The sequence below is a fragment of the Bos mutus genome, chromosome 23 (genome assembly GCF_027580195.1).
Source record: "Bos mutus isolate GX-2022 chromosome 23, NWIPB_WYAK_1.1, whole genome shotgun sequence".
Taxonomy (NCBI): Eukaryota; Metazoa; Chordata; class Mammalia; order Artiodactyla; family Bovidae; genus Bos; species Bos mutus.
The window spans coordinates 20087797-20109802 of record NC_091639.1 but is presented as its reverse complement, the minus strand read 5'-3'; the positions used below and the strand labels follow the sequence as shown (position 1 = coordinate 20109802).

Here is a 22006-nt window from a genome sequence, read left to right as displayed (position 1 = left end):
GTTTATCTTCCAATTAACTAAGACACGCTCTGCATCCCTCATTAGCATAAAGGCCCTATAAGTAGCAGAAATCCGCTTCCTATTTTCCATTTATCTTTCTTGTTTTCAGGTTTTAAAATGCCTGAGCCAGCCAAGTCCGCTCCTGCCCCGAAAAAGGGCTCCAAGAAGGCAGTGACCAAGGCCCAGAAGAAAGATGGGAAGAAGCGCAAGCGCAGCCGCAAGGAGAGCTATTCTGTGTATGTGTACAAGGTGCTGAAGCAGGTCCACCCGGACACTGGCATCTCGTCCAAGGCCATGGGCATCATGAACTCCTTCGTCAACGACATCTTCGAGCGTATTGCGGGCGAGGCATCGCGCCTGGCGCATTACAACAAGCGCTCAACCATCACCTCCAGGGAGATCCAGACGGCTGTGCGCCTGCTGTTGCCCGGGGAGTTGGCCAAACACGCCGTGTCCGAGGGTACCAAGGCTGTCACCAAGTACACCAGCTCCAAGTAAACTTGCCAAGTAAGCGTCTTTACACCTAACCCCAAAGGCTCTTTTAAGAGCCACCCACGTGTGCACAGAGAGAGCTGTAATCTATGTACGATAGATTTTCATTAATGGGCCTAAGGACTGACGGAACTAGTACGTTAATCTGAATGAGAAATTATAAAAAACTGAAAAGGGGGCTGGTGTATTGTAATATCAGTTTAAGAGGCTTGCAATTCGACAAGTCTCCATTACAGCTGAACTGAGGACTAGTAATGGAAAGCGGGGAAACTAGGCGGGCTGAGGAAAAGGGCTGCAATTGGATTTAGCATACAGTGTGAAGCACACAAAATTCCCAAACCAGGCAGTCGCTGGGCGGGACGGGTTGAGGGAGGGGAAGAGCGCACCTCGGAGTAACGTTTCCATTCTCTAAAAAAGGTGAGTAGACTAAAGGCATAAAATCTGCTACAAAGGAAACAAAAACCCTGTGTTCTTCAGTGTTCAGTTTTCTCTGACACCTAAGAAAAATACAGAGGCCTGTCTGACGCTTGCTAGTCAGGCCTCCGTTGGAACAGCTCCACAATCACTGGCTGCCTAACCTGGAAGGTATGCTAAAAAATGATGTGCAGCCCCGGCCTAAATAACGTATAAGTGTAAATATAGGTCAATGGCATATGCTTTTCACACCAGCTCCTCAAACTATGTTTCCAAGTCCCTTAACAGCTGTCATAGGATTTTTTTTCTATACCTCTAGTTAGCCTGCCCCATGCTTGAGGATCCAAATCAGACCAACCTCTCCTCACTGCCTAATCTGTTTACCCAAAATAGGTTCAAACATGGGTTTGAAAATTAGGTTCAAACATAGGTTCAAAAAACCCAGGCTGCCTACAAGATTTTTATTTCGTTCTCTTCCTGTTTTCCTCACATATAAATTCTGGTTTGTCTTTGTTGGATGAAGTAATTCTTGCTTGATTTCTCTTCAGTACAAGAGCAGGCTGGCTAATCATTAACACTTGACAGTTTATTTCTGAAAAGTCCACCGAGACATTGTTTACCTGAGTCCTACCTTAGGAATCAATAGAAATGTGACCTGAATATATACCTCGTCTAGCCCTGGGCACTTTTGAGTTTCCTGTTTCTCTTCCCTTGGCTGCATGCTGAAATTTATTTTTGCCCAGTTTGCTTCTTGATTTGGTGTTTAGATTGGATACACATTAGTGGTTTTATGATTAGATCATTAAGTGATTGGCACAGTGGTAAAGAATTCACTCCACCTGCCTCTGGAGGAGATGCAACCATCCCTGGATCAAGAAGATCCCCTGGATCTTGTGGATCTTCTTGGAGTAGGAAATGGCCACCCACTCCAGTATTCTTGCCTGGAAAATTGACTGAAGGACTGAGCCTGAGCAACTGATCGCCCATGCACAGTAAGAGATTTTGTTACTGTTGAGTCGCCAAGTTGTGTCCAACTCTTCGTGACCTCATGAGCTCTAGACTGCCAGGGTCCTTTCTCCATGGGATTTCCAGGCAAAAATACTGGAGTGGGTTGCCATTTGCTTCTCCAAGGAATCTTCCGGACCCAGATATTGAACCTGAGGCTCCTGCCAAGTCTCTTGCATTATAGGTGGATTCTTCACCCCTGAGTCACCTAATTGGTGGCAAAGCACAAGGTCGAATTTGGTTCATTTCTTAATCTTTTGGGGGTTGTTTGAGGATTCTTATATAATCTCTGGCAATTGAGAACACAGGATCAGGAAGCTGGTGTTTATCTTTCTAGCCTTTGATGGGATCCACTGTATTTGGTGTTTTGTGTCTATATACTGTGTGTTCTTTTAACTAAAAATCAGAGTTTCTTTCAAAACTGTTTCTGTGATTACTCAATACGAGTCCAAATAATTGTTTTTATCTGCAAAAGCAATATTCCTGCTTCAAAAATAATGTAAATATAAAATGGCCACCTAAAACTTTTTACCTTAATAAAGTTGTAGACCCAACAGAAAACTGAAGGAAAAAAAAAACAAGGAAATAGAATCTTCTTCATGGAATTGGCCTGTCTTGGTATCCTGAAGCCTCAAAAGTTTATGATTCAGTAATTCAAAAATAATAATAATAATAAATTGTCTCTTCTTTAAGTAAAGTTAGAGAGGAGAGAGAAGAAATATGCTATTATAAATAGAGCTATTGAATTACGTTAAAAAAGAGAGAGAGCACTTCCAATACCTGTTTTAAAACAAACATTTAATAGTTTACAATCCTTAAAGAGTTCATTGTGAGGGATGTGGTCCTGGAAACTAGAATTTCCTACCAACCTTTGAAGGATATGAGAGACTTTACTCATATTCTGAGCGATGGTGTTCCCCAAGGCATTTCTAATCATAATCACATTTGTTTAACCGATTAACATACTTAAATCTCTGTGCTGTTTTTAAATTAAATATCTTTAATTTTTGTTACATTTCACAATTAGCTCCTCTAAAAATTGTACGGGTAATTGAGAATCTTAAAGCTTTATGAATACAAATAATTTTAAAGAAATTATCTACTTCAGCAGGAAATTTTAAAAATTATAATGTAAACTCAAATTTTAAATAGCTTATATAAAGGCTAAACACATCAATTTAAAATAAGAGGAAAATCAAATTCTCCTGATTCTTTAAATGTGGCTACATCTTAAGTGGTTACTCAGGCAAAAAAATACAAAGTTTAACTGGATTTAATTAGTGGTGATTGTTAACAAGTTATGAGATAAGAAACAGAACTACTCCACTATCTTCAAACAACTTAAATATTTTAATACATGGCATGTAATTCTATAGGAAAAAATCAAATATTTCTAATATAACTTTTTGGATAAATTTACTGGCTTAAAATTTTGCTTTACAAAATGGATCTATGTCTTTTTATTTATTATTGTCATAATGTAAAAGTAATGTTACCATAATATTCTAGTTAACACAAGTTTAGGGATTATTTTCTTTCAAAAAAAAAGAGCTAATTTAAATTTGCTAAGTTACTTCAACTCGGTTTAGTGATTAGATGAGTTAACATCTATTTATTTAAAATTCTACATTATGTTAACCATGCATTGAACTAAATTATCACAAGATAGTGATAAAGTGGATAGGTAATGTCACTTTTAAAATGGAATTATTTTTTATAAGATTACAAATCATATTGAATCAGTGTGTCAACTTAAATCGTGAATTCAAAGTTTATAGATACTACAAAATTTAGGTGGTATTAAATTGAGTAAATGAATGCCTAATCTTTGGATACCTGAGCAATTTCTAAATTGGAGAGTACAAAATACACATCACTAAAAACAATTAGAACTGTGCAAGCCTTTTATTTTTACACAGTTGAGAATGATCATAGATTAATAGGTTAGAGAGCATATAGATGCCTTCGGAGAATGGGAATAGGTATGCTTGTTTTTGGCACTTTAAATTTGTAAAGGGTGTAAGTAAAGGATACATGTGAGCCCAGAGAACAAGGAAGGTTTTGAATGGCCTCCCAGTTTCTTTATGCCTGTGAGGGAATACAATTGCCTGCTTCCTAAAAGGGCTGTTGTTAATACAAACAGCTCTGACTCTAACCAAGTACTATAGCTACAGAGAAACACAAATCTATACACAGACAATGGCTATGTTTGGTCTATTCATTTAATGGGAAGTTGTTATTGTTCATTCAGGTGACATGTGTGTGTAAGTCACTCAGTTGTGTCTGACTTCTTGCGATCCCGTGGCTCCTCTGTCCATGGAATTCCCCAGGCAAAAATACTGGAATGGGTTGCCATTCCCCTCTCCAGGGTATCATCCTTATCCAGGAATCAAACCTGGGTCTCCTGCATTGCAGGCAGATTTTTACCATCTGAACCACCGGGAAGCACGCATTAATGTAGTAAATTCAATTTAATATGTGCTGTCTTATTTATGCTAATAAAGTAAATGCACCTTAAAGCTGCTGTTAAAAACTTTGAATTTATAATTATATTTATCAACCATCCCCTCAATAAAAATTGACTATCCAAATCTCTCATAACTGTTGGTAAAACCACCCACAGACTTTATAGTCATGTAGCCAAAAATAACTCCAACAGCAAGCACAAACTAGTTCAGATTTTACAAAAATGTTGATTAGCTCAAAGACGTAACAAGTGATTGAATCTTGCCTTATCTCCAATTAGTATAACTTGAAAAACCATAAAGGTGGGACAGTGAACATTAACAAGCCAATTTCATGTTATTGTTTCAAAATATATGGATTTTTTTTTTACAACCTGGGAATATCTGTAATCCTTTTAAATAATAAAAAATGAGATCATAGATAAAATATTAGAACATATCAATCTATATGACCCACTAACTGCTAAGGAGATAATACAAATAATTTAAAGTATAATTACCCAAAAGATTTAATTTTTACTATAAAAATTTTATTTTTTACTATACCAAAATTTTACTTCTAACCAAAATAATAATGATAATATGATCTACATCTGAGTAGTCTCAAACTCTTATCATTTGAAATTGTACTGAAAATTCCATGTGACTTGTTTTTTCTTCACTTGACATGTTTCAATTATCAGATGTTTCCTGAAACTAATGTTAGCTACATTTGTCATATATAAAATAAATGCAGTCTACACGAAGACTTCAACAGACACACCTCTATCTAATATAAAATTAAAAGTTGTATTAAAAGAGACATTTTAAAAATGTCAACTTTTAACAATGCTATGCTTTGCTTAGTCATGTCTGACTCTTTGCAACCCCATGGACTATAGTCCACCAGTCTCCTCTGTTCATGGCGATTCTCCAGGCAAGAATACTGGAGTGGGTTGCCATGCCCTCCTCCAGGGGATATTCCCAACCCAGGTATCCTGAGTTGCAGGCAGATTCCTTTACCACCTGAGCCACACGGAAGCCCTTAATAATGCTAGAAAAGGCCATTTCCAGTATTTTAAACTATGAGTGTTTTTAAGCTTCAGGACAAATGGATTATTTTTTTCACATAGTAAACACATTTAGAATTTTACCACTTGGATATACACTCTCATTGGAAAGTGAATCTGGAGGCTTACTAAAAGATTTTCAGAATTTTGGAGGTAGGAAGTTTTCCTCTGAAGATTCTACAGATCCAGATGAGATCTAGAATAGATCGCTTTTTCCTTCTTCTTCCTTTTGTGTTACTCTTTGACCTTTTCTCCATTATCTGTTTTTTCAATGATTAGATTTCAGATTTGTTCTTCCCAAGTATTAGAAGACTCTCTGTGTTTGGCTTTCCCAGGTGCTGCAGTGCCTGCCAAGGCGGGAGTCACATGAGACATGGGTTTGAGTCATGGGTTGGGAAGATCTCCTGAAGGAGGAAATGGTAACTCACTCCAGTATTCCTGCCTGGAAAATTCCATGGACAGAGGAGCCTGGCCAGCTTCAGTACACGGGATCATTACTGAGAGAATGAGGACTCACAAGTATTTGAAAATAATTTTAAATCCTTAGAACGTAGTCCTCTGTACCTTGACTAAACGTTCTTGAACAAAAGACTGTGTACTCCATAATCTATTTCTGAGTATGGCTTAAGTAGTTAAAACTGCAATTAGAAAAAATGACACTTATTTAACTTAATTCCATGAAAATGATCTTTGAGAACTGTTCTTCTATTTTCAGTTCAGTTTAGTTCAGTTCAGTCGCTCGTTCATGTCCAATTCTCTGTGACCCCATAGACTGCAGCACACCAGGCCTCCCTGTCCATCACCAACTCCAGGAGCTTACTCAAACTCGTCCATTGAGTCAGTGATGCCACCCAACCATCTCATCCTCTGTCATCCCCTTCTCCTTCTGCCTTCAATCTTTCCCAGCATCAGGGTCTTTTCAAATGAGTCAGTTCTTTGCATCAGGTGGCCAAAGTACTGGAGTTTCAGCTTCAGCATCAGTCCTTCCAATGAATATTCAAGACTGCTTCCCTTTAGGATGGACTGGTTGGATCTCCTTGGAGTCCAAGGAACTCTCAAGAGTCTTCTCCAACACCACAATTCAAAAGCATCAATACTTCGGTGCTCAGCTTTCTTTATAGTCCAACTCTTACATCCATACATGACTACTGGAAAAACCATAGCTTTGACTAGATGGACCTTTGTTGGCAAAGTAATGTCTCTGCTTTTAATAAGCTGTCTAGGTTGGTCACACCCCACTCCAGTACTTTGCCTGGAAAATCCCATGGATGGAGGAGCCTGGTAGGCTGCAGTCCATGGGGTCGCTAAGAGTCGGACACGACTGAGCGACTTCACTTTCACTTTTCCCTTTCATGCATTGGAGAAGGAAATGGCAACCCACTCCAGTGTTCTTGCCTGGAGAATCCCAGGGATGGAGGAGCCTGGTGGCTGCCGTCTATGGGGTCACACTGAGTCAGACACGACTGAAGTGACTTAGCAGCAGCAGTTAGCAGCTAGGTTGGTCATAACTTTTCTTCCAAAGAGCAAATGTCTTTCAATTTCATGGCTGCAGTCACCATCTGTGGTGATTTTGGAGCCCAAAAAATAAAGTCTGTCACTGTTTCCATTGTTTCCCCATCTATTTGCCATGAAGTGATGGGAATGGATGCCATGATCTTCATTTTCTGAATGTTGAGTTTTAAGCCTACTTTTTCACTCTCTTTCACTTTCATCAAGAGGCTCTTTAGTTCTTCTTCACTTTCTGCCATAAGGGTAGTATCATCTGCATATCTGACGTTATTGATATTTCTCCTGGCAATCTTGATTCCAGCTTGTGCTTCTTCCAGCCCAGCGTTTCTCATGATGTACTCTGCATAGAAGTTAAATAAGCAAGGTGACAATATACAGCCATGACGTACGCCTTTTCCTATTTGGAACAAGTCTGTTGTTCCATGTCCAGTTCTAACTGTTGTTTCTTGAACTGCATACAGATTTCTCAAGAGGCAGGTCAGGTGGTCTGGTATCCCATCTCTTGAAGAATTTTCCACAGTTTATTGTGGAAAGGCTTTGGGCAGTCAATAAAGCAGATGTAGATGTTTTTCTGGAACTCTCTTGCTTTTTCGATGATCCAGCAATGTTGGCAATTTGATCTCTGGTTCCTCTGCCTTTTCTAAATCCAACTTGAATATCTGGAAGTTCATGGTTCACGTACTGTTGAAGCCTGGCTTGGAGACATTTGAGCATTACTTTGCTAGCGTGTGAGATGAGTGCAATTGTGCAGTAGTTTGAGCATTCTTTGGCATTGCCTTTCTTTGGGATTGGAATGAAAACTAACCTTTCCCAGTCCTGTGGCCCCTGCTAGTTTTCCAAATTTGCTGGCATATTGAATGCAGCACTTTCACAGCATCGTCTTTTAGAATTTGAAATAGCTCAACTGGAATTCCATCACCTCCACTAGCTTTGTTCGAAGAGATCTCTAGTCTTTCCCATTCTATTGTTTTCCTCTATTTCTATTTCTTCTATTTAAGACCTATCAATTAAGTACTTGAAGATTAAAGAGTTTTCAAATATTTCTTATTATATATGTGATTGCCCTCATGAACTTTTTGTTCTCCTCCTCTGTTTAATGTGCAGATGACAAAATGTTCCAAAGAGGAGACTAAAACCCACTACAACTGACAGTAAGAGTCTTGATCAAAGTGGGGAAGTTGATAGACTTTGATGCTGGAAATGGTGAAGATATAGCCTATCTAAAATGAAAATACTGATTGAGAGTTGGTGGAATATATTACACAGAGGCAGCCTGTCACATTATGCTTCATAGCCAATCTTGAGAATTTATAGAGAATCATCATTATTTTTAAATCCTCTTTGATCTATGTAAGAACAGATTGTCCACAGTGAACTCTTTCCTACTGAAAATAATGTACAAACATGATATCCTGTTCATGGACAGTCTGCAGGCATTTTGTTCCTTCTTTCTATTATATAGACATCTTTTTTGACCTTTTTGGATGAAATAATCTATTGTTTGACATACCTTATACACAAGTAAACAGTGTGCTAATAATTAATAGAACAACTTTGAATTACTGTTTGACAGACCTACTATTCTGAGCCTGTGGGGTGATAATAATTACCTACTTATGAAGATAGGGTGAGGATTAAATGAAATGACAAGTTAAAATATTTGTCCTAGAAATGATATGATGCCAGTAAAGTGACAGCACAGTATTGCTCCCTGATGACTAAAGTGTAGCCCCTGGAGACAGAACCTCCAAATTTAACTCCCAGCTTGCCAACTATTAGCTGTAAGACTGATGCAAGCCATTAATCTCTCTGTGCTTCTTCTCTATCTTGAGGATGATAGTGATAGCACGTACCTTCTAGATGTTTGTGACGATCAAAGACCTTTAATGAAAAAAAACCAAACACGTTTAATGCATAGAACACACTTTGAAGAGTGCCTGGCCCATAGTAGGTACTCACTTTTTGTGTGATGTTTGACAAGTTTCACTTATATCCTTCTTTACATCCTAAAGGGAACTAAGGCAGCTTATGACTGAAGACCTTGATAGGAATTTCAAAAGCAATATGAAAAGATTGCCAGTGGATTCCACTGAATTTACATTGGCCCAACAAGTTGAACGAACATGCATTTTCTTTCTCCATTTATATTTGATTAGGTCCCTAAGCATATACCTAAGGACATAAAGAATGATAGCTGTCATTTGTCTTGAAACTTCCAGATTTGTAAAGATGTATAGATTCAGTACTTTGCAGTCCAACAGACCTAAATTCAAAAGCATTTAAAATGAGTTAGCTTTTCCAAACTTTCACCTTGTGCAATCCTGGATGACTAAGCATAAAAATAAATTGGGTCAAATACACAGTTGCCTAGACTCTGATTAATCTTTTTGGACTCTGAAAATCAGCTTGATGTATCCTCAGGTACTATGCTATGCTATGCTAAGTCACTTCAGTCGTGTCCGACTCTGTGTGACCCCATAGACGGCAGCCCACCAGGCTCCCCAGTCCCTGGGATTCTCCAGGCAAGAACACTGGAGTGGGTTGCCATTTCCTTCTCCAATGCATGAAAGTGAAAAGTGAAAGTGAAGTCGCTCAGTCGTGTCTGACCCTCAGCGACCCCATGGACTGCAGCCTATTGTAAATTAGGAAAAGAAATTTGGAGAATCAGCAACTTTCTTATTGTCCCACCTCAGTTCTGAGAGAGGAAAATGAGGCTTTGATTTGCTTATTTAAAGACTCACATAACCTTATCATCTAATAAGCAATTTGTATTGTAATTAATAGAAAGAGCTAGTTTTGTCTTTCTATGGGTATTCATGGTGTTAGATGTCCCAGCTGCAGGCTCAGAGAGATGAAGGAACAAAAATGCTGAGGCTTGTCTCATTCTGTGAGGAAACTGACATAGATAGAGGAGGAGATACTGGGGTAAAACCTTGATCTTATCACTTTCAGCCCAAGTTCTCGAACAGTAAAAGAATTGGCTTCAAAAGCAATAAAGATAAAACCTTATTCTCATTTTCTTTTTTCTCTCCTCTACTCCTCTTCTTCTTTGTTTTTCTTTATTTTCTTTTCACTTTTTTCCCTAATATAATAGATCTTATCTCAGTTGTAGGACAAGATATAAAAACATCAAAGATTTAAATGTGCCCTTTTTATTGCTGGATTTGCATGAACAGTTCAGATGATAAATGTTACTCACTAGATTTTTCAACACATGCATTTTGGCTTTAGTGCACTGAAATACATATATTTTTTAAAATTGAAAGAAATAAATACAATTACATATTTAAGAATTCTACAGAGATGATGCAAGTTCTGAGATCTTGAAAGGAAGAATGCCTGCTAGCCTCCAAGGTGAGTCAAGGATACCAGCGAGCATCAGGGTGAAAGTTTTTTGGAGGTTCTGGAAAGTGCTCAGTATCTTTGACTCTAAACATTCGAGACTGAGCCTGACTCCATCAATTCTAGACATAAATAGTGTGAGTGGATTGGATTTTTTTTTCCTGCATTCATATTTTTATGAGATATTTTTAGATAGTTTTGGTTTACAACAAAATTGAGAAGGAGGTACAGAGATTTCTAAAATATCCCCTACCTCCCCACCACACACACACACACACACGTAGCCTTGCCCATTATCAACATCACTCATCAGAATGGTATATATATACATTTTAACCAACCAAGGATGAGCTTATATTGACACAACAGCATGATCACCCACAGTCTGTAGTTGACCTTAGGATTCATTCTTGATGTTGTAGGTTTTATGGGTTTGGTCAAATGTCTAATGACATACTTACATTTACTGACATGAAACACAATTTGATGGGCTCTTCCCCCTGCCCTCTGTCGGTGGTCTCTTTCTCTCATGTTCTATACTGCAGTCAGATTTGCACGTGCTTTGTTTTTCTTGGTTTTTAGCCTCCCACATATGCTAGAACTCCCTCTTTGATATTTCTACCACAGAAGGAATGTAGACAGAGTAGCACTGTAGACAGAGTTGAATGTAGACAGGATGGTCTAAGGAAGGGTTCCTTCCCTTTCTCCTTTGGCTCTATGGACCATCCTCTGGTTCTTGTTCATTTAGAGGCTAAGGAGCCATCTTCAGTGATGATCTCTTGGAAAAAGACAGTCACTGTCCTCTTGGAGCTTACATCTCAGCTAGGGAAGATAGGCAACAAGCAATAGTTACAATAAGTAATTATATAGAATATGAGAAAGGAATTAGTGCTATTGAAAGGGAAAATGTAAAACAGGGGAATCAAGAGGATCAGTAGATATAATTTGTACATTAGCACTCATTAAAATGTTCAATATAATAAGAGTAGCTAATACTAGTGTAGCACTTAGTATGAGCCAGCTACTAGTCTAAGTGCTTTCCTCTGTTAACTCAGTTTATTCTCAAACAATAAAATGTTAGTTGCAAAGTGCTTACCCAGCTCTTGGAGGAAGACCCAGGAATGAGAAAAAGACGAGAAATCAAAGTCCTATACGATCTACTTTTGAAGTGTCTCGAGTACTTGTCTCTTCTTCTAGCACCCAAAGAGGAGTTGGAAAATGAACTTTGTAACAACCCAAGAAAGAGACTAAGCATTTGGGTATATTTCCATTAGATGCTTGATTTGGCTTATTGAAAAGTGGGGAATGACTTCATCTGCCAGCAGCCCAGAGGGACGAGCATCTGAGAGAAGGGAGGCTTCTGGGAACTGTTAAAACTACTTAATGTGGGAATAACAAGCTGGAACTCATCAACCTGTTGTCATGCAAGCGCCTTCCTCATTCCTCATAAGCGGTTCCACAAGGCTCACCACAAAGCACCTCACCCTCGAAAATCCGCATCGCCTGGCCTTTGTCACTATGTCTCCTTTGTGAAAAGCCCTAACACTCTTTCCTCACCTGATAAATGAGTACCCGCCCTTCAAGACTGAACTCAAACCTGACTTACTGGACACTAACTAGATCATGCTCATCTTTTATTTACAAGTGCACACAGACTTAAGCATTGGAGGGTTTGGGTTTACTGTAGAGGATGGCACACCATCCAACAGCTGTCCCACCTGGGAAACTCAATCTCTCCAAGCCTTAATTTCCTCAACTATAAACCACGGAGTACCATTATAGGTACCTCAGAAGCTTGTGCAAGAATAAATCCATTGGTACCTATAAAGTGGTTAGAGCACTGCCCAGCACAGAACAGACACCCAAAGAACATTAGCCATTGTGATTATTGTTGTTCTGAGTCAGTATCAGATATTTGATGAATTATAGAAGTGAATTAATCAATCAATCTTTCTTTTTACAGGAGGAGCAAATGGGCTTTAGAAAAGTATTTTCCCACTACTGGTCACCGCTGGACTTTATTATATCTCAAAAATAAGTCAATGAAAATGACTGATACCAGAAGCAGATAAAAGATATTTTCAACAATCATAGAAAAATCAATGAGAACCTGGCTAAGGCATTTATTTTGAGTATAAAAATTTTAAATGGCTATTTGAGAAATTTGCAAGAAGAAAAATACATAACAGAAAATTAAATCTTAGTATCTCTTTTCTATATGTATATAAGACCTATGAATATATAAATATGAACATATATGAGATTCACCTATAAAAATATGTCATTTAAAAACCAAATTTAAGTATCATGCTATGTATGTACATATATCGAGTTTTCTAGGTAATATGCCTAGAAACACATTTTTTAATGGGTATATTATTACTTATGCAAGTAGTCCTCTGTTACTGGCTATTTAGATTGTGTTCCATTTTTATGCATTATAAATCATATAGGCCACACTTCTTTGTATGTAAATCTCTGTTTAAATATTTATTTCCTTAGAATAGACTTCTGGAAGTAGAATACTAAATCCCAAGGTAAAATCATTTTTTAATGTTCTTAATATATACATTGTCAAATTGCCTTTCAGAAGGACTGTGCCAGTTTATAATCCCAGTATAATTTAAAAATTCTTGTTTTCATAGCTGTCATTTTTACTGAGAACACTTTTAAAGCATTGTTAACCAGATAGATTAAAAAAAAATTGAACTGTAATTTCCTTTATTATGAATAGAGGCAGTATTTTTTCCCATGCTTTTATTAGCCATGACCCCATAAAAAATAAACTGCTGTAAAATAATGGACGTGCCTGCAATCATTCCATGGGAAATCACCGTGTAAAGAATAAGTAGGTAGGATCTTAGGTTAAGATCAAGAAACAACTATTTATCAGGTGCCTCCTCTGTCCAGGACAATGCTGGAATAATGAACCATGTTTGGCCCTGTGTAACTAAAACTGCTTTTACCTACATTGTTTCATATAAGCCTCCTAACCAGTACATGAGAAAAGTGTGGCTATGGATTGACTTATGCACTGCCCCTCTCCAAATTAATTTACTAAGACCCTAACCCCTTTTGTTAACTATATTTGGAGACAGAGCTTTTAGGAGGTAATTTAGGTTAAAGAGGTCATAAAGATGGGTCCCTAATCCAATAGGATTCCAGGTCTCACAAGAAGAGAAAGAGGGAGCCATCACTCTTCTGGTGCGCATGCACTAAAGAAAGACTGTATAAGGACACAGTAAGAAGGCAGCCGTCTATAGGATAGGAAAAGAGGTGTCACCGGAACCTGACCATGCTGGCACCCTGGCCTTTCCTAGCCTCCAGAGCTGTGAAGAAATAAATTTCTATTGTTTATGCCACCAGTCTATTTTGTTTGAGTAGCCTGAGAAGACTAAGAGTGAGATGGGAGAAGCAGAGCCTTTTGAAGATAGACTTCTTGAAATAAAGTCCCAGCTTTCCTGCTCACTAGCTCTAAGACTTTAGGCAAGTTATGTGACTTTTCTGTGACTCAGGTTCCTCATATATAAAATAAATTCCTACATTTTTTACTATTTGAGGGAAAAATATGTGGGACAACGATTCTCACATATATACTGTATATATGTGTGAGCTTGTTTTTATGGTATATTTTAGATTTATAATGCAAAATATGAATCTTTTTTCTATGGATATTAAATTATGGAATCTAAGAATTTTTTAAAATTCCATTCTTTGTTATTTTTACAGCAATGATATATTCTGTCCATTCCATAACCCAACCCTAAATCACTGACAATTAATGGCACAACCTCTAAGGGATCACCAAAGTTCAGGGAAACCAAATACACGTTAAAAGAGAGTCCTCAGTAAGCTGTAATCTAAGGAGAAAAAATTTTCAAAGGGTCAGAATGTATTAGTAGGCTGTGAAATCAATCTCATGATTTACAACTAGCATTTTTAAAAAATAAAATAAAATAAACGATTAAAATATATCAGAGAACCCTTAAGGTAGCATTGTTTTCAGAGTTTTTGTTTCAGATGTTTGTGTGTATGTGCACATGTGGGTGCATGGATGTGAAGCAAAGAGAGTGAAAGAGATTTTTCTATTTTACTTTGCAATTAGAAGTTTGCAAGTCTCACCATCTGATTTCTTCTGAAGTATTTCAGAAGAAGAAGTATTACATTATCGTAGTCATTCTTTCCCCACAGCTCTGTAGACACAAATGCCAGGCCAGTCCTTTTAGAGATCTGGGTCTGTGGTTTCCAAGGAGCTCTTCATATCAGGGTTCCTGCCTCACATTTTATATTAAGGGGAGGGATTGTATCTGTTTCCTTGAGGGTTTTTTTTTTTTTTTACAGTGAAGTGTCAAAGAGATGGGGGTGGACATAGGGGTAAGGTTTCAACTAATGAAACCAGAAACAAAACTCAGTTTAGGACGCCAGCCACAAGGGGACCTGATTTTGGCCAAGCAGATATCATGCGTGAGATCCATATTATTTACTTCATGCTTGAGGGTCTGCTATCAAGCTGTAGAGACTGAGAAGTTATTTTAGTCACAAACAATCCACATGCCTGTAGATCATGGTTTACTAGATTGTGTTTGCCCAAATAAGGTGGTACCCTGAAGTTTTTTCAACAATTCTAAAAGCATCTTTCAAGTCTGCAGTGAGACTTCTAAGATATCTGTGTTACTTCCCTCATGCACATAAATAATTTTCAACTAGAATAAAGGTGTGAATAACTTATTTTTTCCACCGACTGGAAGCCAACCATATGGAAAACCACTCAGGAAACATGAGATAAGTCTTTCGTTTAAAATTACTTTTATAGTTATAAGGAAAAGAGGAAGTTTTGTTCTTCTCTTTAAATTGTGGTGACAATTGAGAGCTTTATTGAATAGCTTTGGCATACAGAGTCATTTTTCATTAAAAACTGAAAAGGCATCTGAAATCTGTATCTCTATGGATTATTCAGCAGTAGAACCTGGGCAATTCCGTGCAAGAGATTTTTGAGCTATTCAATTTTTGGAAGTGAAACAAACACAAATGCTCCTCCCCCAAGGGGCGGGGGCGGTGCCTGAGCGATGAACCAATCACAGCGCGCCCTGCCCTATATAAGGCCCTGAGGGTCTCCTCCCCTACAACCAGCGACACTTTAGCGAGTACTGGCAGAATGATATGTTCTGTTTTTCTTTGCTGTTATGTCCGAGACGGCGCCTGCCGCTCCAGCCGTCCAGGTTCCGGCTTCCATGGACAAACCTCAAGCGAGGAAGCGGGTAAAAAGCCAGTTGGCTTGACGGGTGTAAATCGGAAGACAGCAAGCGCATCAGTGTCCAAGTTGATTACTGAGGCACTTTCGGTCTCCCAGGAGAGAGCTGGCATGTCCTTGACTGCGCTGAAAAAAGCACTATCAGCCGCAGGTTACGATGTGGAGAAAAATAACAGTCACATTAAGCTGGGTCTCAAAGGCCTGGTGAGCAAGGGAATCCTGGTACAGACTAGGGGTATCGGTGCGTCCGGCTCTTTCAAGCTCAGCAAGAAGGCTGTTCCTGAGCTTTGTAAGGGAAAAGTCAAAAAACCTGCTGCTGCGAAGAATAGGAAGCTGGCCTTATCCAGAGATTCAAAGTCTCCGAAGAATGGTAAAGCCAACAAAAGAGCTAAGAAGCCGAGGGCCACGGCGGCTCAGAAAGCTGCTAGGAACGGGCGGAAAGCTAAAAGAAGCAAAGACAAACAACGGGAAGAGTCCAGTGAAGGCCAGGGCAGGAAAGCCCAAAACTGGGAATCCTAAGCTGACCCTGCAGAAAACTAATACTAGGAAAGCAACAACCAAGAAGTAACATTTCTTCACCAGATTTCATAGAATCCAAAGGCTCTTTTCAGAGCCACCTAAGTGATTTTAGGAGGGTGTAACATCGTTTCCATAAGTGTCTGGAAGACTACTGGTTCTAAGTATTTGATAAATGAACCTGTAATGTGGTGAAATGTATCTTATTGAACATACAGTACAGATACTTTAGCATGGGTACTGTCCAATTCCAGAGAATTGTCCATCCTAACAAAATCAGGGCACATTCCTTAAGTTCTCAAATGCTCTTAGAATACTGGAGGGGGCAGCCATTCTCTAAGAGGATCTTCCCGATGCAGGGATCAAACCCAGGAATCTTGCATTAGCAGGCATATTCTTTACCATCTGCACCACTAGAGAATTCCTCTTCAAAAGCTACTACGTTTAAAGTTTAGGCCTAGTCTCTGAGTGGAGATCTGCCCCATGCCTCAACTATGTTTTACCACGTTTTGTTTTTTTCTTCCCCTAATTCTACTCCAGTATGTACTTTTATGTATCATTCTGTATAAGGGTTCTGAACTCCATATCCATGGACTTAACAGGGGTTAATATACGGAAAGGGGTTAATATACGGAAACAAAGGTCTCGATTTGGGTTAGTGGGAAGTTTTGTGTTTTTTTTTTTTTTTAACGTATTAAACATCTTTCCACTGTGATTTTGTGTAAATCAAACGTTTTCGTTGTACAATTTGCAAGAATATTGACATTTTTGTCTTCGTTACCATGAAAGCAGTTAGATTATTTTCTGTATGTTAAGCACATATATTAAAATTTGATTTTGTAATATAGTCAATATAATTGTGGTTGTCAGTGAAGAGAGTGAGTCTTGTTCATATTGCCCTACACAGGCTGAAAAATGTTAAACGATGCATGGAGATGTTGGAGGCTCAATGTAACCTTTAAATTCCAAACCTGCTTGTATTAGGAAAAGCATCTTTTTCACTTTCAACAATTTAGTTTGTTTTTACCTAATTTGTAATTTAGCCTTATTTAAAGATCCTCGTAAATAATACATTTATACTGTTTATCTTGTTTGGGGCCTTGGTATTTGGGGCGACTTAGAACGAAGTCAATGCAAAACTATGTAATTTAAGCAGTTTCACACACAGCCATGTTCTACAGATGATTCACTAGGACATATACTGTCTGAATTCATTTGTATAATCGGACCTCTGAAGAAAAATTATTTCCTGTATGGAAAATAACTACACACAATAGTTTCGATTTGTATAGACTCAGCCACAGCTCGGAACTTTGGGTAAAGTGGCCAGTTTTACGGAGTTGGGATAGTGAAGGAAAATTCTTCACTTGCCGAAAAAGGCAGTTGAGCCCATTTTCTGTACCGGAGACTCACTGCAGAGGAAAAGGAGGCTGGCTTCATCCCACCCAGCAGTGGGCCGGCTGCCAAGCACTACTCGAACCTGTGCGGAACCGGTTAGACCACTCTGTGCCTTTGTTCCAGCGCCCATAAGAGCCGGGTATAAATTGGATTGTTCCGGGCACCGTTATGGAAGCTCTATGCCTTGGCTAACAGGAAACCAGCTTTGTAACGCAGGGGGTTTTTTTCACCACGGTGATAATCGGCCAATGAAAGCTTGTTCGCAAAGAGCCCTCATTTACATAGCTATGTATTGTGTGGGCGGTAATGCGAAGCTTTGTTCATTAAAACCGCCCGCCAACCAGTTTGAAGGCTGGACATCGGAATGCACAAAACTTAAAGGCTTCAAGTATCTTCAAAGGTGGTTGTTTTACCGCGCCTAAAATCCTATTTCCATTATGAAAAAGTCACACTTCCCAACCCCTCAGAAGTAAACTGCATTAAAGCAGCTCTCTTTCACACAAAATACCTCCTTACTCACATTTCAGTAACGTCCAACAGCTCTTTAGCGAACATTTGGGCGGCCCTGAAAAGGGCCTTTAGTTTTTCTACAGGTTTCAAGCTAGATGTTTTGCTCAACCACCAAAACCGTAAAGGGTACGGCCCTGACGTTTGAGCGCGTAGACCACATCCATGGCGGTAACAGTCTTGCGCTTAGCATGCTCCGTATAGGTGACCGCGTCCCGGATCACATTTTCCAGAAACACTTTCAGCACCCCACGAGTCTCTTCGTAGATAAGACCAGAGATACGTTTGACGCCTCCACGACGAGCCAGACGCCGGATAGCTGGCTTAGTAATACCCTGAATGTTGTCCCGCAAGACTTTGCGATGGCGTTTAGCACCCCCCTTGCCGAGGCCTTTGCCACCCTTCCCACGACCAGACATGGTTGCTGTCGCAATAACTCAAAGGCTTTGACAGTGCCCTTAAATAGCATTCAAGCGGACCTGATTGAAAACAACACGATCAGGTGGCTTTTCCAAATTAGGTCATCAGGGGGTGGGGCAAGAAGGGGGGGTATTAACATTTCAGTGTTTTCATTGGTCAGGAAACCTCGGTCTTCAGTGAGCTCCTGGCAGGGGAGGTGGCCTTCAATGAAACGAAAGCATTAGTTTCTCTTTTGTCTTGCACTTTTTTCCTGTGCCTATTCGCAAGTGGAGTGTTTTCTTATCAGCTCAAGGACATGGAGCAAAGAGCTCCACTTCAAATTTCCTTTGCATAACTTTTTGTTGTTGTTGTTCAGTCACTCAGTCGTGTCCGACTCTTTGCGACCTTCACCATCTCCCTGAACTTTCTGGAATTCATGTCCATTGAGTCGGTGATCCTATCCAACCATCTCGTCCTCCACTTCTGCCTTCAATCATAGCTCGGTAACTAACAAATTAAGGCTTCCCAGGTGGCTCAGTGGTAAAGAATCAGTCTGCCAATGCGGGAGACGCGGGTTCCATCCCTGAATGGAGAAGATCCCCTGGAGGAGCAAATGGCAACGCACTCCAGCATTCTTGCCTGGGAAATCCCATGGACATAGGAGCCTGGCGGGCTACAGTCCATGAGGTCGCAGAGTCGGACACGACTGAGCATGAGCAAGCAAAACTAATAAATTAGATAATGGTTCCTTGGGGAATGTGAAAATAATATGTAAAGGAACATAGAATTATAGGTGATGGGACTTTCCCTTTCAATTCTTTTAATGTTTCAATTTTAAAGGCCGCATTTTAATGAGACGAACTATAAGCCTGGCCATGAAGAGGCTCTGGTACTAAAACTGCTGTGTATGGAAAGAGTAAAAAAATAGAAAAACAATTGCAAATTTCTCCATTCAAACATGTACTGCGTGACTTCTTTTTCGGCAAATACATGGGAGAGAAGGAACTTAAAGATAGGCTTCAGTAATCAGTTGCCCCTGGACCCTCTTCCTGGCCTTCTGCACCTGTCTGATTGGGCTTCAATTCTTAAAAGTTCCTTTCTCTTTTCCATTAATCCTTTCTCAACCTTCTTCAGTTTTAGAGACAAGAAAACATGTTCTGTAGCTGTTGCTGCTGCTACAGTCGTTTAGTCGTGTCCAACTATGTGAGACCCCATAGATGGCAGCCCACCAGGCTCCACCGTCCTTGGGATTCTCCAGGCAAGAACACTGGAGTGGGTTGCCATTTCCTTCTCCAATGCATGAAAGTGAAAAGTGAAAGTGAAGTCGCTCAGTCGAGTCGGACTCTTCGAGACCCCATGGACTGCAGCCTACCAGGCTCCTCCATCCATGGGATTTTCCATGCAAGAGCACTGGAGTGGGGTGCCATTGCCTTCTCCGGATGTTTTGTAGAGTTGGGGATTAATCGTAGGATGGGGCTAATACTTGATTAAGGTCATTTCTAAGCCTACAGGGCCCTCACCTGGGAGGCTTTTGATTAGATTACAGAGGGTTATGGACAGGCTAGTCCCTGTTTTTTTGTTGTTGTTGTTGTTTCTTTTTAAGCAACATAGAACAGAATTGGATCTGAATATGGTTTGAAAAGGACTTCTCAATCAAAAGGTTTCTCTTTAGTTTCCAGTTGCAGCTTTTGAAAATTTCCACAGTAAGAGTCACTCTAGTTAAATTGAAAAAGAAAAGGACTTCTCCCTCCCACCCCGACCCCAATCCTGGTTAATAGATAAATGTCTATTGGTGAGACTTAGAATGAGAATATGGCCTTACACTATAACATCAGACTAAGGCAAAAAGCTAAAAGAGACCCAGTAATGGAGAGGAAAGACCCAGGAGAGGGCAGGAAAGCTCTGCATGGCACAGAGTTTATATCACTTCTAAAATAATTAGGTGGGGTTACATTTTTCTGCCCCAAATTGAGAGTTTTTAGACTCTTGCCTTTCAACACCCTCTCCCACTATGAACCTGCACCTTATAAAGGAGACTTAGCTAGGAAGAAATGTCAAACATTACAGAGGAAAAGTATGAAGTCAGAGTTCATATGTAAACATGAAATCTGCATGTGCTTTTTAATTCATGAAGGTACAATATAGTTCCTTTTTTCTTATTCGCTTTTCCCAATTTCTTCTTTTCTAAACTTTTCTCAATGACATTGACTCAAAAAGTCATGACTGTCAGAATAGAAATATTTAAAGGGTATACACATATAGATTTATGTTAAAAATGTATCCTCCTCTAGGAGCCAGGTGTTACTTGGTCCTGTGGCTTGGAAGAGAATGGGTCACCTGGAACTCATCCTCCAAGTGAACCTAGCATCACAGAACCCCATTTATGTGACCAAGACCCTACAAATTAAAACCTTGCAAGCAAGTTGTGGCTAAGTGGATACATTAAATATTTCAACAAATAAAACAGTGATGTTAACCAAACATCTTCTAAAAATATAAAATGCCCAGAACCACCCATCACAAACTCAGTCAAAATACTAGAGTTCAGGAATATATATATTTATATTTATGCATATCATTCCATAATGATAATGGACTTCCTTGGTGGCTCAGATGGTAAAGCATCTGCCTACAATGCGGGAGACCCGGGTTCAATTCTTGCCTCGAAAATCCAATGGACGGAAGAGCCTGGTAGGCTACAGTCCATGGGGTCGCAAAGAGTCGGACACAACTGAGCGACTTTTTTTCACTTTCACTTCTCATATCATTCCATGGAATATATAAATTTAACAGACAATTCTGATACTTGGCCAGGGTTGAAAATTACCAGCATATATCAACACTTTTGGGGGTATAATTGCACTTTAGTGAAAAGGAATCCCTGGGTAGCGATAGTTTGAGCAATGTTATAGTTGAGGAAATGCATAAGTACAATCTCACCTCATTTCGCCAGCCTGCCAGAGATTTATAACTTGACAGCTGAAGGCATTTGGGAACACCACTCCTGGTCTGGGGCTTCTCTCGCCGCTGGCTGATTTATCTCCTTCCCATCTAAGTCTTCAATGTATTTCTCTTTTTCAGTCAACTAATCTTTACTTTGGTATGACCTATTTTCTAATTATTCATTTTTCCTGTCATTCCCATTGCTGTGTTTTTGGTTCCATAATATACATCTACTGTGTCTGTCCCTATTTTCCTCATTTCCTCTCCTTAACCTTTTAAGAAAATGTTCTTACTTTTCCCTCTTTATTTAATTTTATTTTTTCCATTTTGGCTGCACCACATGTCTTGCAGGATCTCAGTTTCCCATCCAGGGATTGAACCTGGGTGATGGCAGTCAAAGCACCAAATCCTAACTGCCCTGCATTTTCTCTTTAGTTCAAACTCTTTTCTAAAAGTTGTTGGCACTTGCACTTTTTAGGCCTGCTGTCCTGTGTGGGTTTTCTCCTCTAAATATTCTTAACACATTTTGACCTACTGAAGAAAATGCTATTTGGACAAGCAAGTTTCTAATATTATCCTTTCTTAAACAATTGTTTCAAAATTTTAATAAACACATTTGTACTTAAATTTGATTTTTTAAATTCCATGGAATACTTTCTTACTCACACACACAAAGCACAAAGAAAGGATTTTGCATTTGTTTAGTGGTGAAAACT

At 39.3% G+C, this 22006-nt stretch overlaps 3 protein-coding genes across 3 annotated transcripts; 2 read left to right on the top strand and 1 right to left on the bottom strand.

Moving 5' to 3' along the window:
- Positions 1-78: 78 nt before the first annotated feature.
- On the top strand, positions 79-14269 carry LOC102279439 (histone H2B type 1-C/E/F/G/I). The gene is made up of 2 exons (XM_005892211.3): positions 79-507; positions 12240-14269. Exon 1 carries the CDS (start codon positions 118-120, stop codon positions 496-498), a length of 381 nt encoding a protein of 126 aa, XP_005892273.2. The 5' UTR covers positions 79-117; the 3' UTR covers positions 499-507; positions 12240-14269.
- Positions 5928-18367, bottom strand: LOC106700531 (histone H4). Its single transcript, XM_014477130.2, has 2 exons — positions 17962-18367; positions 5928-11098 (listed from the first exon to the last, which is right to left on the bottom strand). Exon 1 carries the CDS (start codon positions 18365-18367, stop codon positions 18056-18058), a length of 312 nt encoding a protein of 103 aa, XP_014332616.1. The 3' UTR covers positions 5928-11098; positions 17962-18055.
- Positions 14405-16309, top strand: H1-6 (H1.6 linker histone, cluster member). Its single transcript, XM_070360778.1, is given in 3 exon segments — positions 14405-15529; positions 15532-15994; positions 15996-16309. Coding segments are annotated over 3 exon segments (633 nt in total). The 5' UTR covers positions 14405-15459; the 3' UTR covers positions 16096-16309.
- Positions 18368-22006: the final 3639 nt, after the last annotated feature.

Excerpts from the sequence above, each read along its gene's own strand:
- LOC102279439 (XM_005892211.3), top strand. The coding sequence starts at position 118 with ATGCCTGAGCCAGCCAAGTCCGCTCCTGCCCCGAAAAAGGGCTCCAAG.
- LOC106700531 (XM_014477130.2), bottom strand. The coding sequence starts at position 18,367 with ATGTCTGGTCGTGGGAAGGGTGGCAAAGGCCTCGGCAAGGGGGGTGCT.